Here is a 20,347-nt window from a genome sequence, read left to right on the forward strand (position 1 = left end):
AGAAAACAAGGAGTATAGGGGAAAAATTAGTGTCAGATAACAGGTACACAGGATCAGTTCTAGCACAGATGAAAGATGGTCGAGACAGTTCAATTCTGTAAACTTGCCTTCTCCATAAACACCTCACTTGCTTTCTGTATGTTCAGTGTGTGTGTGCACAAACACATACACAAACACACTCGTCTTACAAGAATGACACTGGACACAATGAATGTACAACTTTGCTTTGCTTTTTTTTTTTATTGAGTTGGCATGTGTCTCATGTTTTCATATGCCAAATATTCCATAACACAGCATTGAATTATAAAACCTTCTGGGGCCTTCCTGGTGGCCTAGGGGTTAAATCTCAGCGCTATCACCACTGCAGCCTGAATTCAATCCCCACTCAGGGAGCTGACCCACATGGTGCAGCAGACCTCTCCTGTCTTGCCCGCTGCTGCCCTCAGCAGTGGATTTCAGTAGATTCGCCTGTTCTGCTCCCCACTCTGTCACTGGAGAATCTTCTCACACCTCACACCAGTTCTTTTACACAAAAATAATAAATATTTTTTTTAATAAAATAAAATAGAAGGAAGTCGCATGTGAGACTTACTGACCACCACACAAATACCTCAGGTCTGAAAGACAATTTGAATTGCCCTGATTAAGTTGGCTGGGCTACTTCTGTGGTGCCCATGTTACTCTTAAAAACAAACGTGGAAGGAGAAAATAGAATGTCCACAAACATTCTCATTTCTGTGACTGACATTTGTGGAGTTGCTTTTAGGCTAAAATAACATGGTTAGAAGCCTCAGCTGAATAGCAGTTGGCCATGCCCACAACATGTGATTTTTTTATACTTGCTTTAATGTGGAATTCATGTGACATGTTTGGGTCCTTACAGATGTCCGTGAAGCTTTTCCAAGACAGTCGCTTCATATGCTTGCATTCTTGCAGCTCTGGCACAGAGCAACCTACTAAGAAACTATCTACAAAAACAACTCATGATATTTCCACACATATAAGTGTTCTCAAGTCTCACAGGCTAGCATCAAATCGAAAAGTTCAGAAGGTTGGTGCAAAGTTGGCATAAAGTTGTATCTTCTCAGGGCCTCCCTGGTGGTGCAATGGATTAAATCTCAGCACTATGAAGCTATTGGCAGCCACTGCAGCACGAGTTCAATCCCCGGCCAGGTAGCTGAACCACATGGTGCAGCAGACCTCTCCCGGCTCACCCACTGCTCCCCTCAGCAGTATATTTCAGTCATTCTGCCTGTTTTGCTCCCCACTCTGTCTCTGGTGAATCTTCTCACTTTCCCACACCTCTGATATATATCCCAGCTCTTGTATGCATAATAAAATAAATATTAAAAAAAAAAAACAACAACTATCTTCTCAATCATTTTCTACCCGGAAAATCAAATGTCTACTATAGTATCCAGGGTCCTCTAACACTACCAACATCCCTTCTCCAACCCCAAATAAACTCCAACTGACAGGGACCGGGACCTGGATTTAAACAAGGCAGCAGTGAAAAAGGTCCTTGGGGAAAGCAACTCAGAGTCTCAGCTCCAGGATGGAGGTCAAGTGTAGAAGCATTTGGGGTGCTAATTGCTTTGAAAACGACACATTTTGTAGTATAGCCAAAATATCATATAATTTTTTCTTTTCTAAACTAAAAGTAGTCCAGATAAGTCAACTAACAGATTACTGTGGGAAGAAACATTCTTTAAAGCACTGTTCATGATCCTGGGGTTAATCCTCTACAGCACATGTGTTCGGGAAAAGCCCAGATACAAAACCTTCCCACCTCATTTCCCCTTTCTCCTCCTCAAAGGAAGCTTGAGGTGCTTGATTAAAACTCAGATTGAGGAGGCAGCAAAAGGTACTCCATGAGGCCTCTCGAGTTCCCAGCCACAGGCAAGGAAGGGAGGTCCAAGACATCACCCGTACCCAGAGCAGTGACAGGCTGGCGGGGTGGGGGGCAGGGGTCTCCAGATACCCGCTGGCTTCCAGAGACACATACCAGTAAGGAGAGTCCCGATATTGTTCACTTTAAAGAGGTGACTTGCATGGCATGCAAATTACATCTCAATAAAAATGTCATTTATCAAGGAAGGAATAAAAAGAGAGAGGAGGCCAGATACCCATGAAATAAACGACTCTAGCTATTCAAATATTTAACAGTAGTGAACCAACATCTTTGATTTACTTTGAAATACACAAAGAAAAAGATCCATTAATGTACAGATACTGGAATGTATCCATGGACAAAAAGGTGATAAAGTGAGAACAGCAAGATATTTATGGCCGAATCTAGGTAGAAAGTATGGAAGATTCTTTCCATTTTTCTGTTTGGAATTTTTCACAATAAAATGTTTCACAATAAAAAGGTGGCTATTCTCCCAAATTACCTAATTGGTTACAAAATTAAAGAAAAAGATACTAAAATAGGATACACTTTTTAAATTCCAAGCCAATTATTAAATTCCCTAGTGGCGCACAGCACTATCAAACTACCGCCTGCCACTGCAGCACAAGTTCAAACCCTGGCCCTGGCCAGCCCAGGGAGCTGACCCACATGGCGCAGCAGACCTCTCCTGTCTCACCCGCTGCTCTCCTCAGCAGTGTATTACAGTAGATCTGCCTGTTCTGCTTCCCACTCTCTCTGGTGAATCCTCTTACCACCCCCCACCCCCGCACCTCTATCCTACACCCCAATTCTTGTATGCATAAATAAATAAATCTTTAAAAAAAAAATTCCAAGGCACATACAGCAGGCCCTTTTGGATTTGGTGCCTTGGGAATGGCTGGGCTGAGCCAACACTCACCTTCAAGGCACCTGAGGAACCTCAAAAGTGAGAATGTGAGGGTCACAAAAGGTCTCTGCCAGGATTACCCTGCAGAAATCACTGAACTTGGCCCACTGAGCCTAAGCCACTAGCCAGAGAGATGCAATTTCTTTTTCCATTTAGCTGCAGTGAATCGAAAGCCCGCTGCCGTGAGACTTACCTTGAGTACAACTGAAAAATCAACATCCTTGGTTTCCTTCAAGCCAAGTGGAATCAAGGGAATCGTAAATGCCTCCCTACAAGGAACAGAGCAAAGCAGATGAGCACCCATAACTTGGCCACTCTGCACCCCACGGCCTTCCCCCAGCAGCCCAGCTCAGGCCCCAGCCCCTTTGCTCATGCTAATTCAGTTCATTCAACTTCCTTACATAAAAATGACTCTGGCCATGTCCTGATCTCTGTTCTAAACCTGATCTTGGAGGGCCTGCCCGGTGGCACAGCGGTTGAGCACTGGGTTGCGAAGCTGCCCACAGCCTCTGCGGCGCAGGTTCAACCCCCAGCTGCTCCCCGGCCAAATCCCCAGTTGCTCCCCGGCCACCGGAGGAGGGTCCCACATGGCACCAGACCTCTCCTGCCACCCGCTGCTCCCCTCAGCAGTGTACTTCGGTCCTTCTGCCTGCTCCGCTCCCCGCTCTGGCTCTGGTGAGTTCTCTTACCCTCCCACGCTTCTGACTGTGTTACAGGGCAGGGAGAGGGGCAGCCCAAACCCCGCAAACCTGCCTATTCTAAATGGGTTCTGCCATCCGCTGCATCAACACAAAACATATGAGACTTTAATGGGAAGGAACTTTAATACAATTAGGAAACAATACAGGAAAGGCAAAGAATATAGTTTCTAAATCAAGCACCCGTCCCCTCGTGGGTAAAACTCCGTCCAAATGGGATTGGCCCAGAGCAAGGCCCCAAAGCCTGCCACAAATCTGAAGCACCTTCCAGTGGGGACCCACAGAAAAGGGTCAGAAACAACCAGACAAGCCCAGAAGGAAAAGAGCAAAATCAAAATCAAGATAAAAGCCGCCATTGTCACCTTCCCACGGGTCTCACGTCTGTGTCACCCCATCCACGACCAAAAGACAAGCGCGGTTTCTTCATGTGTCTCTAGGCTCCATGCGCCTCCTCCAGGTCTCCTTCTGGCTCCATCCTGCTTCCTTTCTCAGTCTCCTCTGCAGCTTCTCCTCTCCCTACTCAGCTCCAACCTCCCTTGTGTGGGGCAGGGAACCTCCCCCTTTCCTGGGGACCACCCTGTTACAACTGTACCCAGTGCTTGTATAAATAAACAAACAAACAAATAAATAAATAAATAAATCTTTAAAAAAATAAAAATAAAAAAATAAAAATGATCTTGGCTCCTCGTGACTTTCAGACCATGTAACATGTGAGGGGCCCTAGCTCTACCCTGATTCACCCCTCCAAACGCAGCCCTTCTTTCTAGCTGTGCAAGAGAACAGCTGGGCCCCCTGCTCCCCAACATGACACACCACTCTCCTCCCCTGCTGCAGCCCCCACCCCTGGGCTCTCAGGCCCACCTCCCCTGGGCATGCCCTGCTAGGTTTCCCATCACCTGTATGGGGAAGGTCTGGAAGGGATTCCATCTGACACCTAAGCATACCTCACTTACAGGCCCAGGTCAGGCCCAGGCCAGTTGCTTCCTTTCTACTTCCCCTCGCCCCAGTGACCACTTTGTTACCCCTTAGGGCGCCCTGGGAGTGCTCTGCCTTGGGAGTGCTCCAGCACCTACATTCAGGGCCAACAGGAAATGAATGGGTCGCAGGCTGTGTTTTGCAAACAAGGATTTAGCTCCCTGACCTGTAACAGGAGACCTCCTTGGGCTGCTCAGTCCAGCCCAGGGAGGAGGTCAGGAATGCTGGGCAGGGTGAGTGGACAATGCAGCTGTAAACTGAAACTGCCTTTGTGGCAGGCAGAAAACAACGGGGCTGTGCTAAAAGCAGAGACCCAACTGGGAGAGGGCCTGACCGGTGGCTGGTGGGAGATGGGGGTGGCTGGAGATGGGGATAAGCCCCATCTGTCTCCCCCAGATCCCAGTGCCCTCCTGTCCTCATGCCACACAGCGTGGCAAGGTCTGCTTTCTCTGACTGTCCAGAGCGGGAGGGCCGAGGACCCCTCACCAGTGCACCCAGATCCAGTGTCGAGCTCCAGCCCCACTGCGTTTTCTCATCTGCATGAGGCTGCTCTTCCCTGCTGACCTTGAAGTGTCTACAGTTCAAATCAGCGGTGCTAGGAAAGAAGCTTGAACAATCTGCTTTGAATACAGGAAGGGGGGCGGGGGTTTGGATGCATAAGTGTCCTTACAAATCTGGACAGTCTGTCACTTCAGAGCCACGGCCTGCAACTCTGAGTTTCGGGGCAGCAAGTGGGAGTACGAAACAGCCTGCGTTTATCACCTAAGACAGGCCCTGCCCCACTTCCTTGAGGACCTTTGAACTTTAGGGCAAAACACTGCCATTAAATATCAAAGTGTAAAAAATGGGGAGAAGCCTTCACTGGTTGTTCTGACCAGGTGTTCAAAACCACCCCGGGAGCCCAAGTGGATCTGAACCAGAGGGCGCAGATGTCAAGGGGGAGAGCAGAAGTTTCTTTTCTTTTTTTTTTTAAAGATTTTATTTATTTATACAAGCACTGGGTACAGTCACAAGTGCGGGAGGGTGAGAGAATTCACCAGAGCCAGAACAGGGAGAACAGGCAGACGGACAAAACACACTGCTGGGGGGAGCAGCGGGTGGCAGGACAGGTCGTCTGGGCGCACCATGTGGGACCCTCGCTGGCGGCCAGGGATTGAGCCAGCGCTGCAGAGGCTGCGGGCAGCCTCGCAGCTTCGCAGCCCAGCACTCAACCACTGCGCCACTGGGGAAGCCCCCCCAACCTCCCCCACCCTACCACCCCCCAGAGCATAAGTTTCATGCTCAAACATTCTCCCCCTGGCTCTGGAAAGCGCTGGGGGCTGAGCACAACCCTGGGGACAATGGGGGGAGGGAACACATTCCAAGGGTAACTCAGGTCTCCCAAAAGTCTTCCTTCTGTTAATCCAGGCAACTATTTTCTAACTGGGTTTCCCCTGGGGCTCGCCTACATTTTGAAAAGTCTCACTTCCCCACACAGTTTCTCTGGAGCTTCTCAGAGTTATTTCCTCTTACAGGCAGAGGTTTCTTTCAAAGGCAACTCACCTTGCAGTGAGAGACATTCTGAGCTTTCCTAAAGGCCACACCTCAATTTATTACTACCCACAGACACTCCCTAAGGGATGCTTCTTAACTAGAACATTTGTTTCTCAAATATTGCACAGGCTACACTTCCCATGTCTCAGCTGCACCATCTCCTCGGGAATGTGCATGGGTTCCTTCCTCTTTGATGTAAAAGATTTGAAAAGTCTATAAGCAGGATGACGCAGAGTCAGGGGAAGTGTGGTAGAAGGGGAGAAGGCAGGGCAACTTGGGCCCTGCCTGGCTGGTGGGCTCTCAAATCAAAGTGCAGAAGTACTCTGGGCAGCTTGATGATGGCCACCGCTCAGCCCAGGTGAGAGGTGCCATCTCCCCTCCTGGACCCCAGCACAAGGCTCTCCTGTAAATTATGTCCCACTTCCAGTAATAAGAAACTCTAGGCATTTCCCAACAAACTCCAGGTTCATCCCTTTAACTCTTGGGCCTCAGTGAAATCCAGACCTGATCATTCCATTGCTTCCCAAATTGGGGTCCACCCCAGCCTTGGGTCCATCTGTATGCCGCCCACTTACTCTGTGCTCTGATAAACTCCCACCGAGATGTTCAGTCCTTCCAGTTCTTCCTTGAGGATCTGCAGGTCTGAGTTCAGAAAGCTTAGTTCTAGGCGTACCTGTTCTCGTACCTTCTGGTTTGTGGCCACTCTGTTAAAAGAGAGAAGAGAATTATTCTCAGCCAAGTACTCCAGATGATGGGTGAGCAGACCCCCTGGTCTCCACAGTGAAGCTCTGAAGGTCTACTTGCAGATGAAACTATTAATAAGGTGTCTCAAGGAAGCTGGGTACCTGCCCCAACTTGAGCTACACCTGCCAGTGTATGTCTACACCTGGGACACAGAGAGCAACACTGAGTTGCCAACGTGAATCCTAAGATATCCCCGTAAAGACCCAGAGGAAAGAGGATTACTACCAATTGGGAGTAATCCTTCCCAGCTCATTCTAGTACATAAGTAAGGACAAATTAAAGTTAGACAAATACCAGAGAAATATCCTAAGAAAACAAAATAGGCCAATATTCTTCATGAATATATATACACATACACACACACACACACACGCAAAACTATCAAAATACTAGCAACTTGAATCTAGAATCACATAAAAAGTATTATGACTATGTAGAATTTATCAAGGAATAATGCAAGGGTGGTTTAAACTCAAATTTAACTAATTTAACATATTATATTATTAGATATAGGGTAATCACAGTTATTGAAATAGATCCACCAAAATAAAGCATGTGATAAAGTCCAAAACAGACATGATAAAAATTCAATCAACTGGGAATAAGAGAATTTACAAAACTTGACAAAGGGCATCTATGAAAATCCACAGCTAACATCACAATTAGTGGTGAAAGACTGATTGATGCTACTCTCCTTATGATTAGGAATAAAGCAAAGATGCCCAGTTTTGTTTTGTTTTGTTTTGTTTTTTTAAAGATTTATTTATTTATTTATTTATTTATTTATTTATTTATTTATTTATTTACTTATGCAAGCACTGGGTAGGTCAGAAGTGCAGGAGGGTGAGAGAATTTACCAGAGCCAGAGCGGGGAACAGAACAGGCAGAAGGACCGAAGTACACCCCTCGCCCAGCGACCGGGGATCGAACCGGTGCTGCAGAGGCTGCGGGCAGCTTCACAGCCCAGCGCTCAACCGCTGCACCATCGGGGAGGCCCTTGACACTTCTAATCAACACTGTGCTGGAGATTCAAGCCAGTGTCACTAAAGTAAATAAAGAAATTAAAGGCATTCCAATTAGAAAGGAAGACGTAAAATGTCTTATGCACACATGACATCATCATGGTATGTTGAAAATCCCAAAGCATCTATAAAATAAATTCTAGAACTAAGAAACTTAGGTCACAGGACATAATTCAATATACAAAAATCAATTTTATTTTTATTTACTATCAATAAACAATCTTAAAATTAAGAAAAATTTCATTCACATTAATATCAAAAATAAGGCAACCAAGGATAAATTTAACAAGAGAGACTAAGACTTACACACTGAAAATCAAAAAACACTGCTACCCTATTCAATGGCGACATTATGGACTGGAAGACTCACTATTGCCTATTGTCAATTTCTCCAACAGATTGATCAACTCAATGCAATTCCAATCAAAATTCCAGTAAACTTTTTAGTAGAAACTGACAAGCTGATCCTTAAACTTTTATAGAAATGCAAAGAACCAAGAATAATAGCCAAATAATTTTTAAAAAGAACAAAGTTGGAACAGTACCACTATCCCATTTAAAATCTTACTATAAAGTCATGGTAATCAAGGCAAGATGGTAATGGTATCAGGGTAAGCAAGAGAACAGAGCAGAGTCCAGAAACATCTTACAGTGACTTGATTTTTGATTTTTTTTAGATTTATTTTATTTATTTATGCATACAAGAGATGGGGTGTAGGCCAGAGGTATGGGGTGTAAGAGGATTCACCAGAGACAGAGTGGGGAACAAAATAGGCAGACTGACTGAAATTCACTGCTGAGGGGAGCAGCAGGCGAGACAGGAGAGGTCTGCTGCACCATGTGGGTTAGGTTAGCTCCCTGACTGTGGGATTGAACTCATGCTACAGTCTGTCAATAACTTCATAGTGCTGAGATTCAACTCCTTGCGCCACCAGGGATGCCTGGTGAATTGATTTTGACAAAGATGACAACTCCAGGGGGGAAAAACAGTCTTTCCAACAAATGGTGCTGAGGCAACTGGACACCCATAAGCATGTCAGTATCCACAAGACCCAGGTTCAGAGACTTGCTGGGAGGACTTGAGGACTCAGTACATAACCATACTCATGACTATGACATATAACAGTGAGAGGACCCAAGGGTACATGGGGTGAGGTCTGGAGGACACAGCACAGGCTGCTAAGAGTCCTCTGCAGGAGATTCACCCAGGATGGCTTACTTCCTTCAGGCAAGAGTTATGACTGGCAAAACGACTGTGGAATGCTCTCTGCCAAGGCAGCTCATTAAAGACACAGGCCTGGGGCTTTCCTCCAGCCTGGTTATGCTGGCCTCTCTGCCTAGCAAGTTCCACATTTCCAGACGCCCACAAGGAAAGCAGGGGTTCTGAATAAACTACAGTTTTTACAATGTAAGCGAGAGAGCCAGCTTATCAATTCTGGGAATGGTGGGGACTCCTGAAATCCAAGTTTCCAGAATTTACCTTCAAGGGCTAACCTCGCAAGCAGGCCTTTCAAAGCAAAGTCCCTAAGGACTGCTATGATAACCTTTTTCTGCACAACAGTTAAAAATAAACCTCCATCTAGACTTCTTGCCATACACAGCCATTAAGTCAAAATGCACCAGAGACCTCAATATTAGAAGGAGGCACAGGAGCAAATCTTCAGGACCTTAGAGCGGGAAAAATATTCTTAACTACACACACAAAAGTGCAATCCATTAAAAAAGAAATTGATCAATTCTGTCAACTTTTAAAACTTCTGTCCTTTAAAAAACATTCTTTTAAAAAATAGAAAGATAAACCACAGGGCCTCCCCGGTGGCGCAGCGGCTGAGTGCTGGGCTGCGAAGCTGCCTGCAGCCTCTGCAGCCCCGGTTCGATCCCTGGCCGCTGGCGAGGGTCCCACACATGGCGCACAGACCTCTCCTGCCATGCCCGCTGTTCCCCTCAGCAGTGTATTTCGTCAGTCTGTCTGTTCTGCTCCCCACTCTGGCTCTGGTGAATTCTCTCGCCCTCCTGCGCTTCTGTCTGTACCCAGTGCTTGTATGAATAAATAAATAAATCTTTTAAAAAAGAAAGAAAGAAAGAAAGATAAACCATAGTCTGGATGCATTTAAAAATTATATATCTGATAAAGAATTTCTACCTAGAGCATAGTTATGTAAAATAACAAAAAGACATTTCAGTTGTGGAAATGGGCAAAGATATGAACAGACATCTTACTAAAGAAGATATATTAGGGGGCCTCCCCTGGTGGCGCAGCGGTTGGGCGCTGGGCTGCGAAGCTGCCCGCGGCCTCTGCAGCACCGGTTCGATCCCCGGCCACTGGCAAGGATCCCACATGGCACAACAGACTTCTCCTGCTGTGCCCGCTGCTCCCCTCAGCAGTGTACTTCGGTCCTTCTGCCTGCTCTGCTCCCCGCTCTGGCTCTGGTGAATTCTCTCACCCTCCCGTGCTTCTGACTGTACCCAGTGCTTGTATGAATAAATAAATCTTTAAAAAAAAAAAAGAAGATATATTAGGGCCTCCCTAGAGGCACAAGGGGTTAAGATGCAACCTATTAAGCTATTCGCAGCCATTGCAGCACCCACTGCTCCCCTCACCAGTGTATCAGTCAATCTGCCTATTCTGTTCCCCACTTTGTCTCTGGTGAATCCTCTCACCCACACACCTCTGGCCTGTACCCTAGTTCTTGTATGCATAAATAAATAAATCTTTAAAAAAAAAAAGATACATTAATAGCAACAAGCTCATGAAAAGATGCTCAATATCATTGGTGAATAGGGAAATGCAAATTAAAGCCATAAGTAGATAGCAGTACACACCAAATAGCTCGACTACTTAAGAAAGACAAACAATAGACCTCCCTGGTGGCACAAGGGGTTAAGTCTCAGCACTAGTATCGGCAGCCACTGCAACACAAATTCAATCCCCAGCCAGGGAGCTACCCACATGGCACAGCAGACCTTCCTGTCTTGCCCACTGCTCCCCTCAGCAGTGTATTTCAGTCAATCTGCCTGTTCTGCTCCCCATTCTGTCTATGGTGAATCCTCTCACCCCCCACACCTCTGGCCTACACCCCATATCTTCTACACAAAACACAAAACGCACACACATACACACACGACTGATTCACTAGTTGATAATGTCCACAAGGATGTGAGAGAAAATTCTTCAAGCCTTTAGTACTGAAAATGACTTCAGAGCCAGTGTTTTGCTTTTCTCTAGTGGATATAAAATGTGCTTTAGCACACATTGCCTTCTTCACCTAGCAGGAAGCTCAGAGACAAACTGTGGTCCATGTCTAACAGCATATGCAGGACTCTGCAGCATGTACTGGCCTTTCTTTCAGCTAAATCTCCTTTATTCTTCATTCACTCCTGTTTTAACTTTATCTGTTTCACACATGGGTTAAGGTGCCATGAGGCCATTTCAGAATGAGGCAAGATAAATAATTTATTTCTTCCTATTTTTTTTCTGTAACCTGGCATCTTTCTTTCCTACATGGTCAGGAGCTAAACAAATATCAGTAGCTAGAAGAACAAATGATGGAGTAAAGTCGGTGAGAGGCAGGGTGGGGGTAGCCTGCCTGCTCTGGGCAACAGAACGGCTCCATTTAAATGCAACAGTTTAGACCCTAAAGCCTTTCCAAAACCTGGAGAGCCTCCATATATGCCAACTCTTGATGTTTCCACTTCTATATGCTATTTGCCAAGTCCCTCTGACTTGGCAACAATTCGAGATTTAGAATTTGCAATAAATTAAAGGGCTGCTCTTTGGATGTGGACCTCTGTGTGGGTCACTCGGGCAGGGCCTCAGGATTGGTTTCCACAATGCTGGCCACTAGAAATCAACCTAGAGTGACTCTCTGCAGAAGGAGGCTTCTCAAATAAGGCTCACTGCTTTCAAGATGGTGTCAGGGAAAAGCCTGGGGTGAGGACAAGGCAGGAATCAGCTGCCCATGCTAGGAATGCAGCCAGAGGCTTGGTCTCCTCAATACTGGTGCCTAGACCCTGGGTTGTCCTCCTCTATGAAAAAAAATTATTTTTCTGGGCTTCTTGGAACAACCCAACTTTCCTCAGCTTCCCCTTGGGTGTGTACCACCCAAGACCCCTGAGGTCTGGTAACTGACATTCTAGCCCCAGCCTTACGTGGGGTATCCCAGGTCCCCACAACCTCTGCTGGAGGGACCACCAGGGAAAGACCTATCCCCGGGGGAGGTTTCAGAGGACACCCACTACAAAAGTCAAGATGGGAAGGCATACCTCTTACTCTAAGGGGTCAACCACCAAGCTTTGAGGCAGGCCACATTCTATTTCCTGAAGCTGCTGATCACATCCACACACACTTTCCCTCAAGGTGAAGCTTCTGAGACCTTGTCCACCATAAAACCCCCAATGTAATGACAGCCTCTCCGCCTCAAGTCTAAAGTCTCCCTAAGGTTTGTGTTTTGTCATAAAGATGCACGTGAATTTTGCATTCTGACCATCACCCTTATCTCTCCACTATCTCTCCACTTGTTTTCTATCCTGTTTTTCTCCCAAGTCTTTTATTGACATTTCTCCAGGAACACACACATTGATAGCCACCCCAGGTCCATGCCAGCTTCAGAGACATTTTATTGGAGCAGCTTGGCTTTAATGCTCCTGACCCCAAATCCAGCAATGGGGGAGGCTGGGACAAGTGCTGCCGGGTGCCCTCAGGTGGACACCCAGCTAAGGTAGTTGTTCAGCTGATAGGACATCTGTTCCCAGCCCAGTTCCCACTGAAGGAAGGCAGTACTCAGAATTGGTGCAGGCCACAAAGGCCTTGGAGGCCTCACATACCCCATTATGACACAACCTGCCCCCCTCAGAACTGATAGTATGAGCAAACACTAGCTTAAAGTCACTCGCATTACAGCTGAGTCACCCCTGGTCACCCCTAGCCCAGAACTTCAGGTCTAGAGGTGACAAGCTAAAGGTCTGTTTAGATCTCAAGGTATTATTTTTTCCTTCTTGAACTAGTTGCTGATTTTAAAAAAAAAAAAAAATTCAACTAGCAGAAATTTTTCAAAATATCTTATCTGTAGCTTTGTTGATGGTGGAGGGGGTGATCTAACCACCTGACAATCTGGCCTTGCCCTCCATATGGGCAACTGCAGTTGAACCCCTCCAGAGAGTATATACGCCACACTTAACCATAATCCCCACCAATCCCTATTGCTCACAGCATAGGTTCCAGCCCCCTTCACTTTTTCCATGCTCGCCTGGCTGCCGTAGGCCTCACAGTGGGCAGCTCCTGATGAAGTCCACCAGATAAAGCCCAAAGACATTAAATGACCTACCCTGTTCAAACATTCAATTAGTTAAAACTGAACTATGTGGCAACTTAGTTTAAATTTCACAAAGACCCATTTCTGTTTCAGAGAAATGTCATCACATTTCTCTCCCAGCTCTTCTGAAGAGAGGGAAGGGAGTTAGAGAAAAAATATTATACTTGCTTAGCCTGGAAAAGCACATTTAAAATATCTCACATGGCCTCCCTCGTGGCATAGGGGTTAAAGTAAGTCTTAGTGCTATCAAGCTATCACCAGACACTTCGGCATGAATTCAATCCCCAGGCAGGGAGCTGACCCACATGGAGCAGCAGACCTCTCCTGTCTCACCCACTGCTCCCCTCAGCAGTGTATTTCAGTGGATCCGCCTGTTCTGTTCCCCACTCTGTTTCTCGTGAATCTCCTCATTGCCCCGACCCCCGCACCTCTGGCCTACAACCCAGTTCTCCAATGCCTAAATTAAAAATAAATATTTAAATTAAAAATAATAATAAAATAAAATATCTGATATAAAAGAAATCTGGTATCTTCCCAAACTCCAAGAAACACATGGATTTTTAGCTGATATGGATCAGAGAGTGAGAGGACCTTGATGGGATAGAAAGCCTGGCTCCTCATAATGCCTGTCCATCCTTGAAGTCCCCTTACCAATGCAGTAAATACTGGAACATTCTTGCATTTGGGGGAGACTTTCTTTTGCAAATGAATCACCCCCCATTCCAACGATTTTACCTTTACTTGGGGGCTGCAGTGGGATATCTAGAAACCAGAAAATAGACAATAGGCCAGTGGGCCCCAGTTTATAACTAAAACTACTCCTTGCCCACAGGGATACCTCACTAACCAGCTGTTCACAGACAGTCACAGGGCCAGCAGTGGACTTGGCTAAGTGCCCTGTTTGTTTTTGGGAAACCGTTGGTGCTCATTGGGTCAGATTAATAAATACCTTTAGGGTTTCCTCTGACAACATTCTCCAGAGTGGGGCACTTTGAGCTTTTAGGTCACTTCGAGAATCATTAACAACTGCACCCCCCCCTCCACGGGGTGACTTGACAATGAGCTTGAGCCATTCCCCTTAGAAAGACTGTTTGCTGGCGTCATTAACAGAGCAAGACACAAAACCACCCTAGTTCCCACCTTAGAACTGCAGTAAGCTGGTCAGAGGGGTCTTCCCTGACCCCCTATCTTTAAACCAAATACCCCTGAGTCCCCAAGTCCCTCTGCTTCCACCTCATCACATTTTCCTTCACTCGTGCCCTAACACATCACCTTCTGACATAACTGGACTTTTTCTTTTTTTTTCAATATTTATTTACTTATGTAAAAGAACTGGGGTGTAGGCCAGAGGTGCAAGTGAGGGGTGGGGGTGAGAGGATTCCCCAGAGACAGAGTGGGGAGCAGAACAAGCGGATCTACTAAAATACACTGCCGAGGGGAGCAGCGGGCGAGACAGGAAAGGTCTGCTGTGCCATGTGGGTCAGCTCCTGTCTGGGGATCGAACTCAGGCTGCAGCAGTAATATCACTGAGACTTAACTCCTGGGCCACCAGGGAAGCCCCATAACTGGACTTGTTTACTTATATATTAAGGTCCTCTCACAAGAGGAAAAGAGGAAAACAAGACAGCCTTTGAATTGTGTAAAGCTGTATCCTTTGCATTTCAAACACTGCCTGCATGAGTAGGTGCTCAACAACCCACCTTTTGGGTGAATGAACAGGTAAATCAAGAGCATCAGGTCCTTGGCTACAGAGCTGGCCTGTCAGTATCAACTAAACTGTGGCCACAAAACACACGGGGTAGGGTGCGTGTTGGGGGCGGTGGGGGGAGTGGTAGGGGGTTGTAGCCTTCCCAGCACACTAAGGCCAGACCGTGGCAGGTACCGCCAGTCAGGGGACCACATAAGACCCACTGTGCTGTGGACCTGACAATTCCTGGGGCCAGATTTCTCCGGGAGAGGGACGCAGTCAGACATTTTAAAATCCAAAATGTTATACTAATTTCCAGTCTCTTCCAGTAACACCCTCCCTCGCAGTCCCCCTACCCCAGCTGACAAAAGTAGGGAAAAGAGGAGGCTCCAGACACTTTGCCAGCCCAGGACCACTGTTACTGACCCAGTGGCAGGTTCAGGGGGCCTCTACAGTATTTCACGATGAAAGTGAATAAAAGCAATTCATGCACTACGTGAAAGAACATTCAAAAACACTGAAGGGAAAAAAAGGAAAGTCAGAGTCACCTGCTCCCCACTTGCTCCCAGATTTGGATAAACTGCCCACACAAAACGTATGCACAAATCCTCCAAACATGCCTTCCTTTGCCCCCACTCAGTATCTCAGAGACACTGTTCCTTTCTGAAGGACTGATACCAACTTTTTTTTTTTTTAAAGATTTATTTATTTATGCATACAAGAGCTGGGGTACAGGCCAGAGGTGCAGGGGGGTGAGAGGATTCACCAGAGTCAGTGGGGAGGAGAACAGGCAGACTGACTGAAATACACTGCTGAGGGGAGCAGCGGGCAAGACAGGAAAGGTCTGCTGCGCCATGTGGGTTGCTCCCTGGCCAGCCGGGGATTGAACTCGTGCTGCAGAGGCTGCAGACTGCTCCATAGTGCTGTGCTTAACCCCTTGCACCATCAGGGAAGCCCTGATACAAACTTTTTAGAAATGAGTTTACCCTCAGGCATCCCCCGCCTATTTTAACTGGGTGCTTAGGTGAGTCACCTCTGTCGCATAGCTGATCATGCCATGATATCTGTGTCCACCTTAGGACACAGGCCCCGGGAATTGTCAGGTCTACAGCACAGTGGGCCCCCTGATTTTGGTGATACCTGCCATAGGCTGGGCTTAGTGTGCTGGGAAGGCTACGGGGGTCTCCCCACCCCCACCCCATGTATTGTGAAGGCTTTGGGGGGTCTTATATATTAAGGAGCAGAAACATCCTCCCCCCCACCCCGCCCTGTGTGTTTTGTGGCCACAGTTTAGTTGATACTGACAGGCCAGCTCTGTAGCCAGGAGCTGGCTGCTCTTGATTTACCTGTTCATTCACCCAACAAGTGGGTTGTTGAGCACCTACCCAGTGGCTCCTAGGAACACTAGGTTGGGTGTGTTAATTTCCCCCTAAACTTCCCAAGCACCCTCTGGGCTCCCTAAGGCCTCCGTCAGTGAAGCTGACCCTTGGGAGCACCCATGGGACACATGGGTCACACTGGGCACATCATGCCAGGTTTCCGGGTTCCGGGTCCCTGCAGGCATCCCACACCCCTTTCTGAGGCTCATGAGGTATCTGTCTTTTATTTAGGCCGCAGGCACGGCACCTGCCTCAACTACCCAGTGCAAAAGCCAGCACAGGCTGCTGGGAGCTGCCCCTAGAACTGTGATGGAAGAAGGAAGTGTACAGTCTGTGTAAACAAGAGGGAGGGGCACACTGTCTGAGGGTGGGGGACACGTGCTCAGCTGCCTATGACACAGGTCAGGCTTCGCCAGGTTCTGTTTGATAAGTAACTATTTTACCACCGGAGCATAATAACGAGCACCCGAGAGGGGTGGGGCTGTACTTGGCCCCGCTCATTAGCGAGATGGACACTGGCCACAGAAATGCCTCCTTTCCCTCCTCGCCTCCTTCCTTCCCTTTACACAGGCATTTTCCCAGCAGGGATTCCCGAACAGATAGTGCTGGACGGTACAGAAGACAGACAAGTCCCACAGGAAGCAGGGAAAAATCACGAACATTGGCTCTCCTGTGGCCCGCATCCCTGTAAATACAGATGGGCTGGGTAACCTAATGTCTTGACGTCGCTAGGCGCCAGGCTGGCTCCAGGTCCGCGACCTGAGGAGGAACCCCCACCAAGAGAGCTGGAGAGGAAGAGGGGCAGCCCTGAGTGTCTAGGGACAAGGTAGGCAGGCCGCAGGAGAGGCTGGGCTCCCAGCTGAGGCGGTGGGGACAGTAGACACCTACTTCAGAAGGTTTTCTGCTCCTGTTCTCATCCGCACGGCTTTCAGGATCTGCTGGTTCAAGGCGGCCCTCTGATTCTGTAGTTTGCTCCGGCCGGTTTGTGCAAGGGGATTGCAACCCTAAGGGGAAACAAAAGATGCCCCTTCAGAGGTCAGCTGCGCTGTAAGTGACATTTAACACAACAGAAAATGTTTTTTTTTTTTAAGATTTATTTGTTTGTTTGTTTGTTTGTTTGTTTGTTTATACATACAAGCACTGGGTACAGTCAGAAGCGCAGGAGGGTGAGAGAATTCACCAGAGCCAGAGCAGGGTGCAGAGCAGGCAGAAGGACCGAAGTACACTGCTGAGGGGAGCAGCGGGCGGCAGGAGAGGTCTGCACACCATGCTGGACCCTCCTCTGGTGGCCAGGGAGCAGCCGGGAATCGAACCGGTGCCGCATAGGCTGCGGGCAGCTTCGCAACCCAGCACTCAACTGCTGCACCACCGGGGAGGCCCCAGAAAATGTTTTTTAAATGTTTTTAAAATGTTTTTAAATGTTTTTAAAATCTTTACTGAAAATGAAATATTAATACCGAAAATACATAAAATGTTGAAAAGTATATAAAGTCACTCATCGTAACATAACTCCCCAACAGCTATGAGTCTCTTTCCTGCCCCTCCATTTTATATGCATGTTGTTCTTTCCCACAGGAGAGACTGTGCCAGGAGTCCCAAGACCACCACCATGTGTGGAGATTTGCTAGAAGGACTCACAGGGCTCAGCATTACCAGCATTCATAGCTGAGGTTATGACAGAGGTTTACTAAGGGTCCATAGCTGGATCACGGACCCAGACACAGGAAGGCTTCCCTTAGCTTTCTTTCCCCATGAGACACTCTCCCCCAGCAACAAAAATGCCCCAACATATGCATGATGCCTCTGCCCATTAGACATTCAAGCAAAGGTTTTTATCGGGGACTGGTCACAAGGCACCCCCTGCCTAACCTAGCTTGTACCAAAATTCCAGACTCACAGGAGGAACGCAGGTGTTCACCATAAACCCCCCCTGTGAAGCCCCCAACTTTCTCAGGGATCTTCATATCCAGTGGCATTTGGGCCACAGGTGAGAAATAAGTCACCTTTCCCCTCCACTGTGGGCATGTGAACCAACTTCAAAAGTCGGGGAATGGAGGGAACACCCCAGGAGCCAGGTGCCTGATTGACAGGCAGAGGCCAACTTGCAAGTAGGTCTTCCTGAGTGGCCTCAGGCCTGCTGTGTTAACCCTTTTCTGTACAGGGGCACACACAGTTTATCATGTTTTTTTCAATATTGTATCATGAAAATTTCCTTTATTTTAAATTGTTGCTCAAAAACATTTTCTTTTTTCATGTTGTATTTAACTTTTTTTTAGATTTATTTATACAAGCACTGGGTACAGTCGGATGTGCGGGGGGGTGGGGTGAGAGGATTCACCAAAGACAGAGTGGGGAACAGAACAGGCAGACTGACAGCGGCAGGAGAGGTCTGCGCCATGTGGGGCCCTTGCTGGCAGCCGGGGATTGAACCGGTGCTGCAGAGGCTGCGGGCAGCTTCGCAGCCCAGTGCTCAATCGCTGCACCACCGGGGAGGCCCTATATTTAACGTTTTTACTTTGTTATTGAAGTCACATTGCATTAGAACATTGTAGAAGCTTCAGGTATACGTTATTGAGAGACAACATATGTGTACGTGACATTAAGCTCGCTGCTGAGACTCCAATTCACCACCATTTTCCCCTGTACCCAGCTCATACCTCTCCTAAAACTATATATTTTAATGACTGCATGCAAATTAATGCTTTTTAAAAGGATCTACTATTTCCTTATAGGCAAACATTTAAATTGTTTCTATATATCTGTTATTATATATAATTATTTGATGGCTATTTGTGAACATGAATTTTTTGTTTTTGCATAGAAGAACTAGGGTGCAGGCCAGAGGTGCAGGGGATGAGAGGATTCACCAGAGACAGAGTGGGGAGCAGAACAGGTGGATCTACTGAAATACACTGCTGAGGGGAGCAGTGGGCGAGACAGGAGAGGTCTGCTGCGCCATGTGGGTAGCTCCCTGGCCAGGGATCAAACCCAGGCCTTAGCAGTGATAGAGCTGAGTCTTAACCCCTAGGCCACCAGGGAGGCCCTGAACATGAATCTTTATAAACCTCAGGTTTTCTTCTTTAAGGTATAGTTCTAGGGCAAAGTTGGGGTGGTGGGTGGTGTCTAACTCCTCTAAGTCCCCATTTCCCCTACAGTCCAATTAGCCTCCAGGAAAGAAACGCACTCCCTATTCCCCATCTCCAACCCCCTGGGCCTCAAATCTACTTTCTGTCTGTATAAATTTGCTTACTCTGGACACTTGATATAAATGGAACCCTACAAATCACAGCCCTTTGCAGTGGGCTTCTTTCACTCGGCAGCATGGCTTCAAGGTCCACCCCTGTGGCAGCATTTATCAGGCTCCAGTCCCTTTTGTCCCTGGTTAGTACTCCACTTCATGGACACAGCACGGTTAGTCATTCATCAGCTAAATGGTGTTTCCCCTTGTGGGTTATTCATTCATCAGCTGAAGGGAGTTTTCCCTTTTGGGTTATTATGAATAAGACTACTTATGTCTTTACACATTTTCATGTGGATGTCAGTTTTCTGGGCTGTTTACCTGGGAGTGTCATTCCTTGCTATGTCATAGATCCTTCTGCGCTAGCCACCCGAGGAACTGTGACGACACCGTCCACAGTGGCTCTCCTCTTTGATATTCCCATGACAATATGTGAGGGCTGTAATTGATCTCTACCCTCACCAGTCCTTTTTATTGCCTTTTCTATCTCACTGTGGTTTTGATTTGCATTTCTCTGATGAGTCACCGGGCTGAACACCTTTGAATGTGCTCCTTGGTCCCTGTTTTACCTTCTGTGGAGAAAAATCAGTTTAGGTGCTTTGCTCATTTTAAACTGAGTTGTTTTGTTTGTCTTCTTATTGTTGAACTGAGAAGAGTTTTTTTTTAAGATTTATTTTATTTATGCATCCAAGAACTGGAGTATATTATAATAATTATATATAATATAGGCCAGAGGTGTGGGGGGTGAGAGGAGTCACCAGAGACAGAGTGGGGAACAGAACAGGTGCATCAACTGAAATCCACTGCTGAGGGGAGTAGCAGGCGAGACAGGAGAGGTCTGCTGCGCCATGTGGGTCAGCTCTCTGGCCAGGGATCGAACTCGTGCTGCAGTGGCTGCAGATAGCTTCATTGTACTGAGACTTAACCCCTTGTGCCACCAGGGAGGCCCGAAAAGTATTAT

General features: G+C 47.1%; 1 protein-coding gene across 1 annotated transcript in view; it reads right to left on the reverse strand.

The window, feature by feature from the left end:
- Positions 1-20,347, reverse strand: part of RHPN2 (rhophilin Rho GTPase binding protein 2) — a gene marked incomplete at both ends in the record, with an annotated part of 53,340 nt that overhangs the window by 21,223 nt on the left and 11,770 nt on the right. The window contains 3 exons of the mRNA XM_084257345.1: positions 2,992-3,067; positions 6,580-6,708; positions 17,037-17,152. Of these exons, the coding sequence (XP_084113471.1) occupies positions 2,992-3,067; positions 6,580-6,708; positions 17,037-17,152 (321 nt within the window). The remainder of the gene's footprint in view (positions 1-2,991; positions 3,068-6,579; positions 6,709-17,036; positions 17,153-20,347) is intronic.

This window comes from Talpa europaea, assembly GCF_964194135.1.
Source record: "Talpa europaea genome assembly, chromosome: 16".
Classification (NCBI taxonomy): Eukaryota; Metazoa; Chordata; class Mammalia; order Eulipotyphla; family Talpidae; genus Talpa; species Talpa europaea.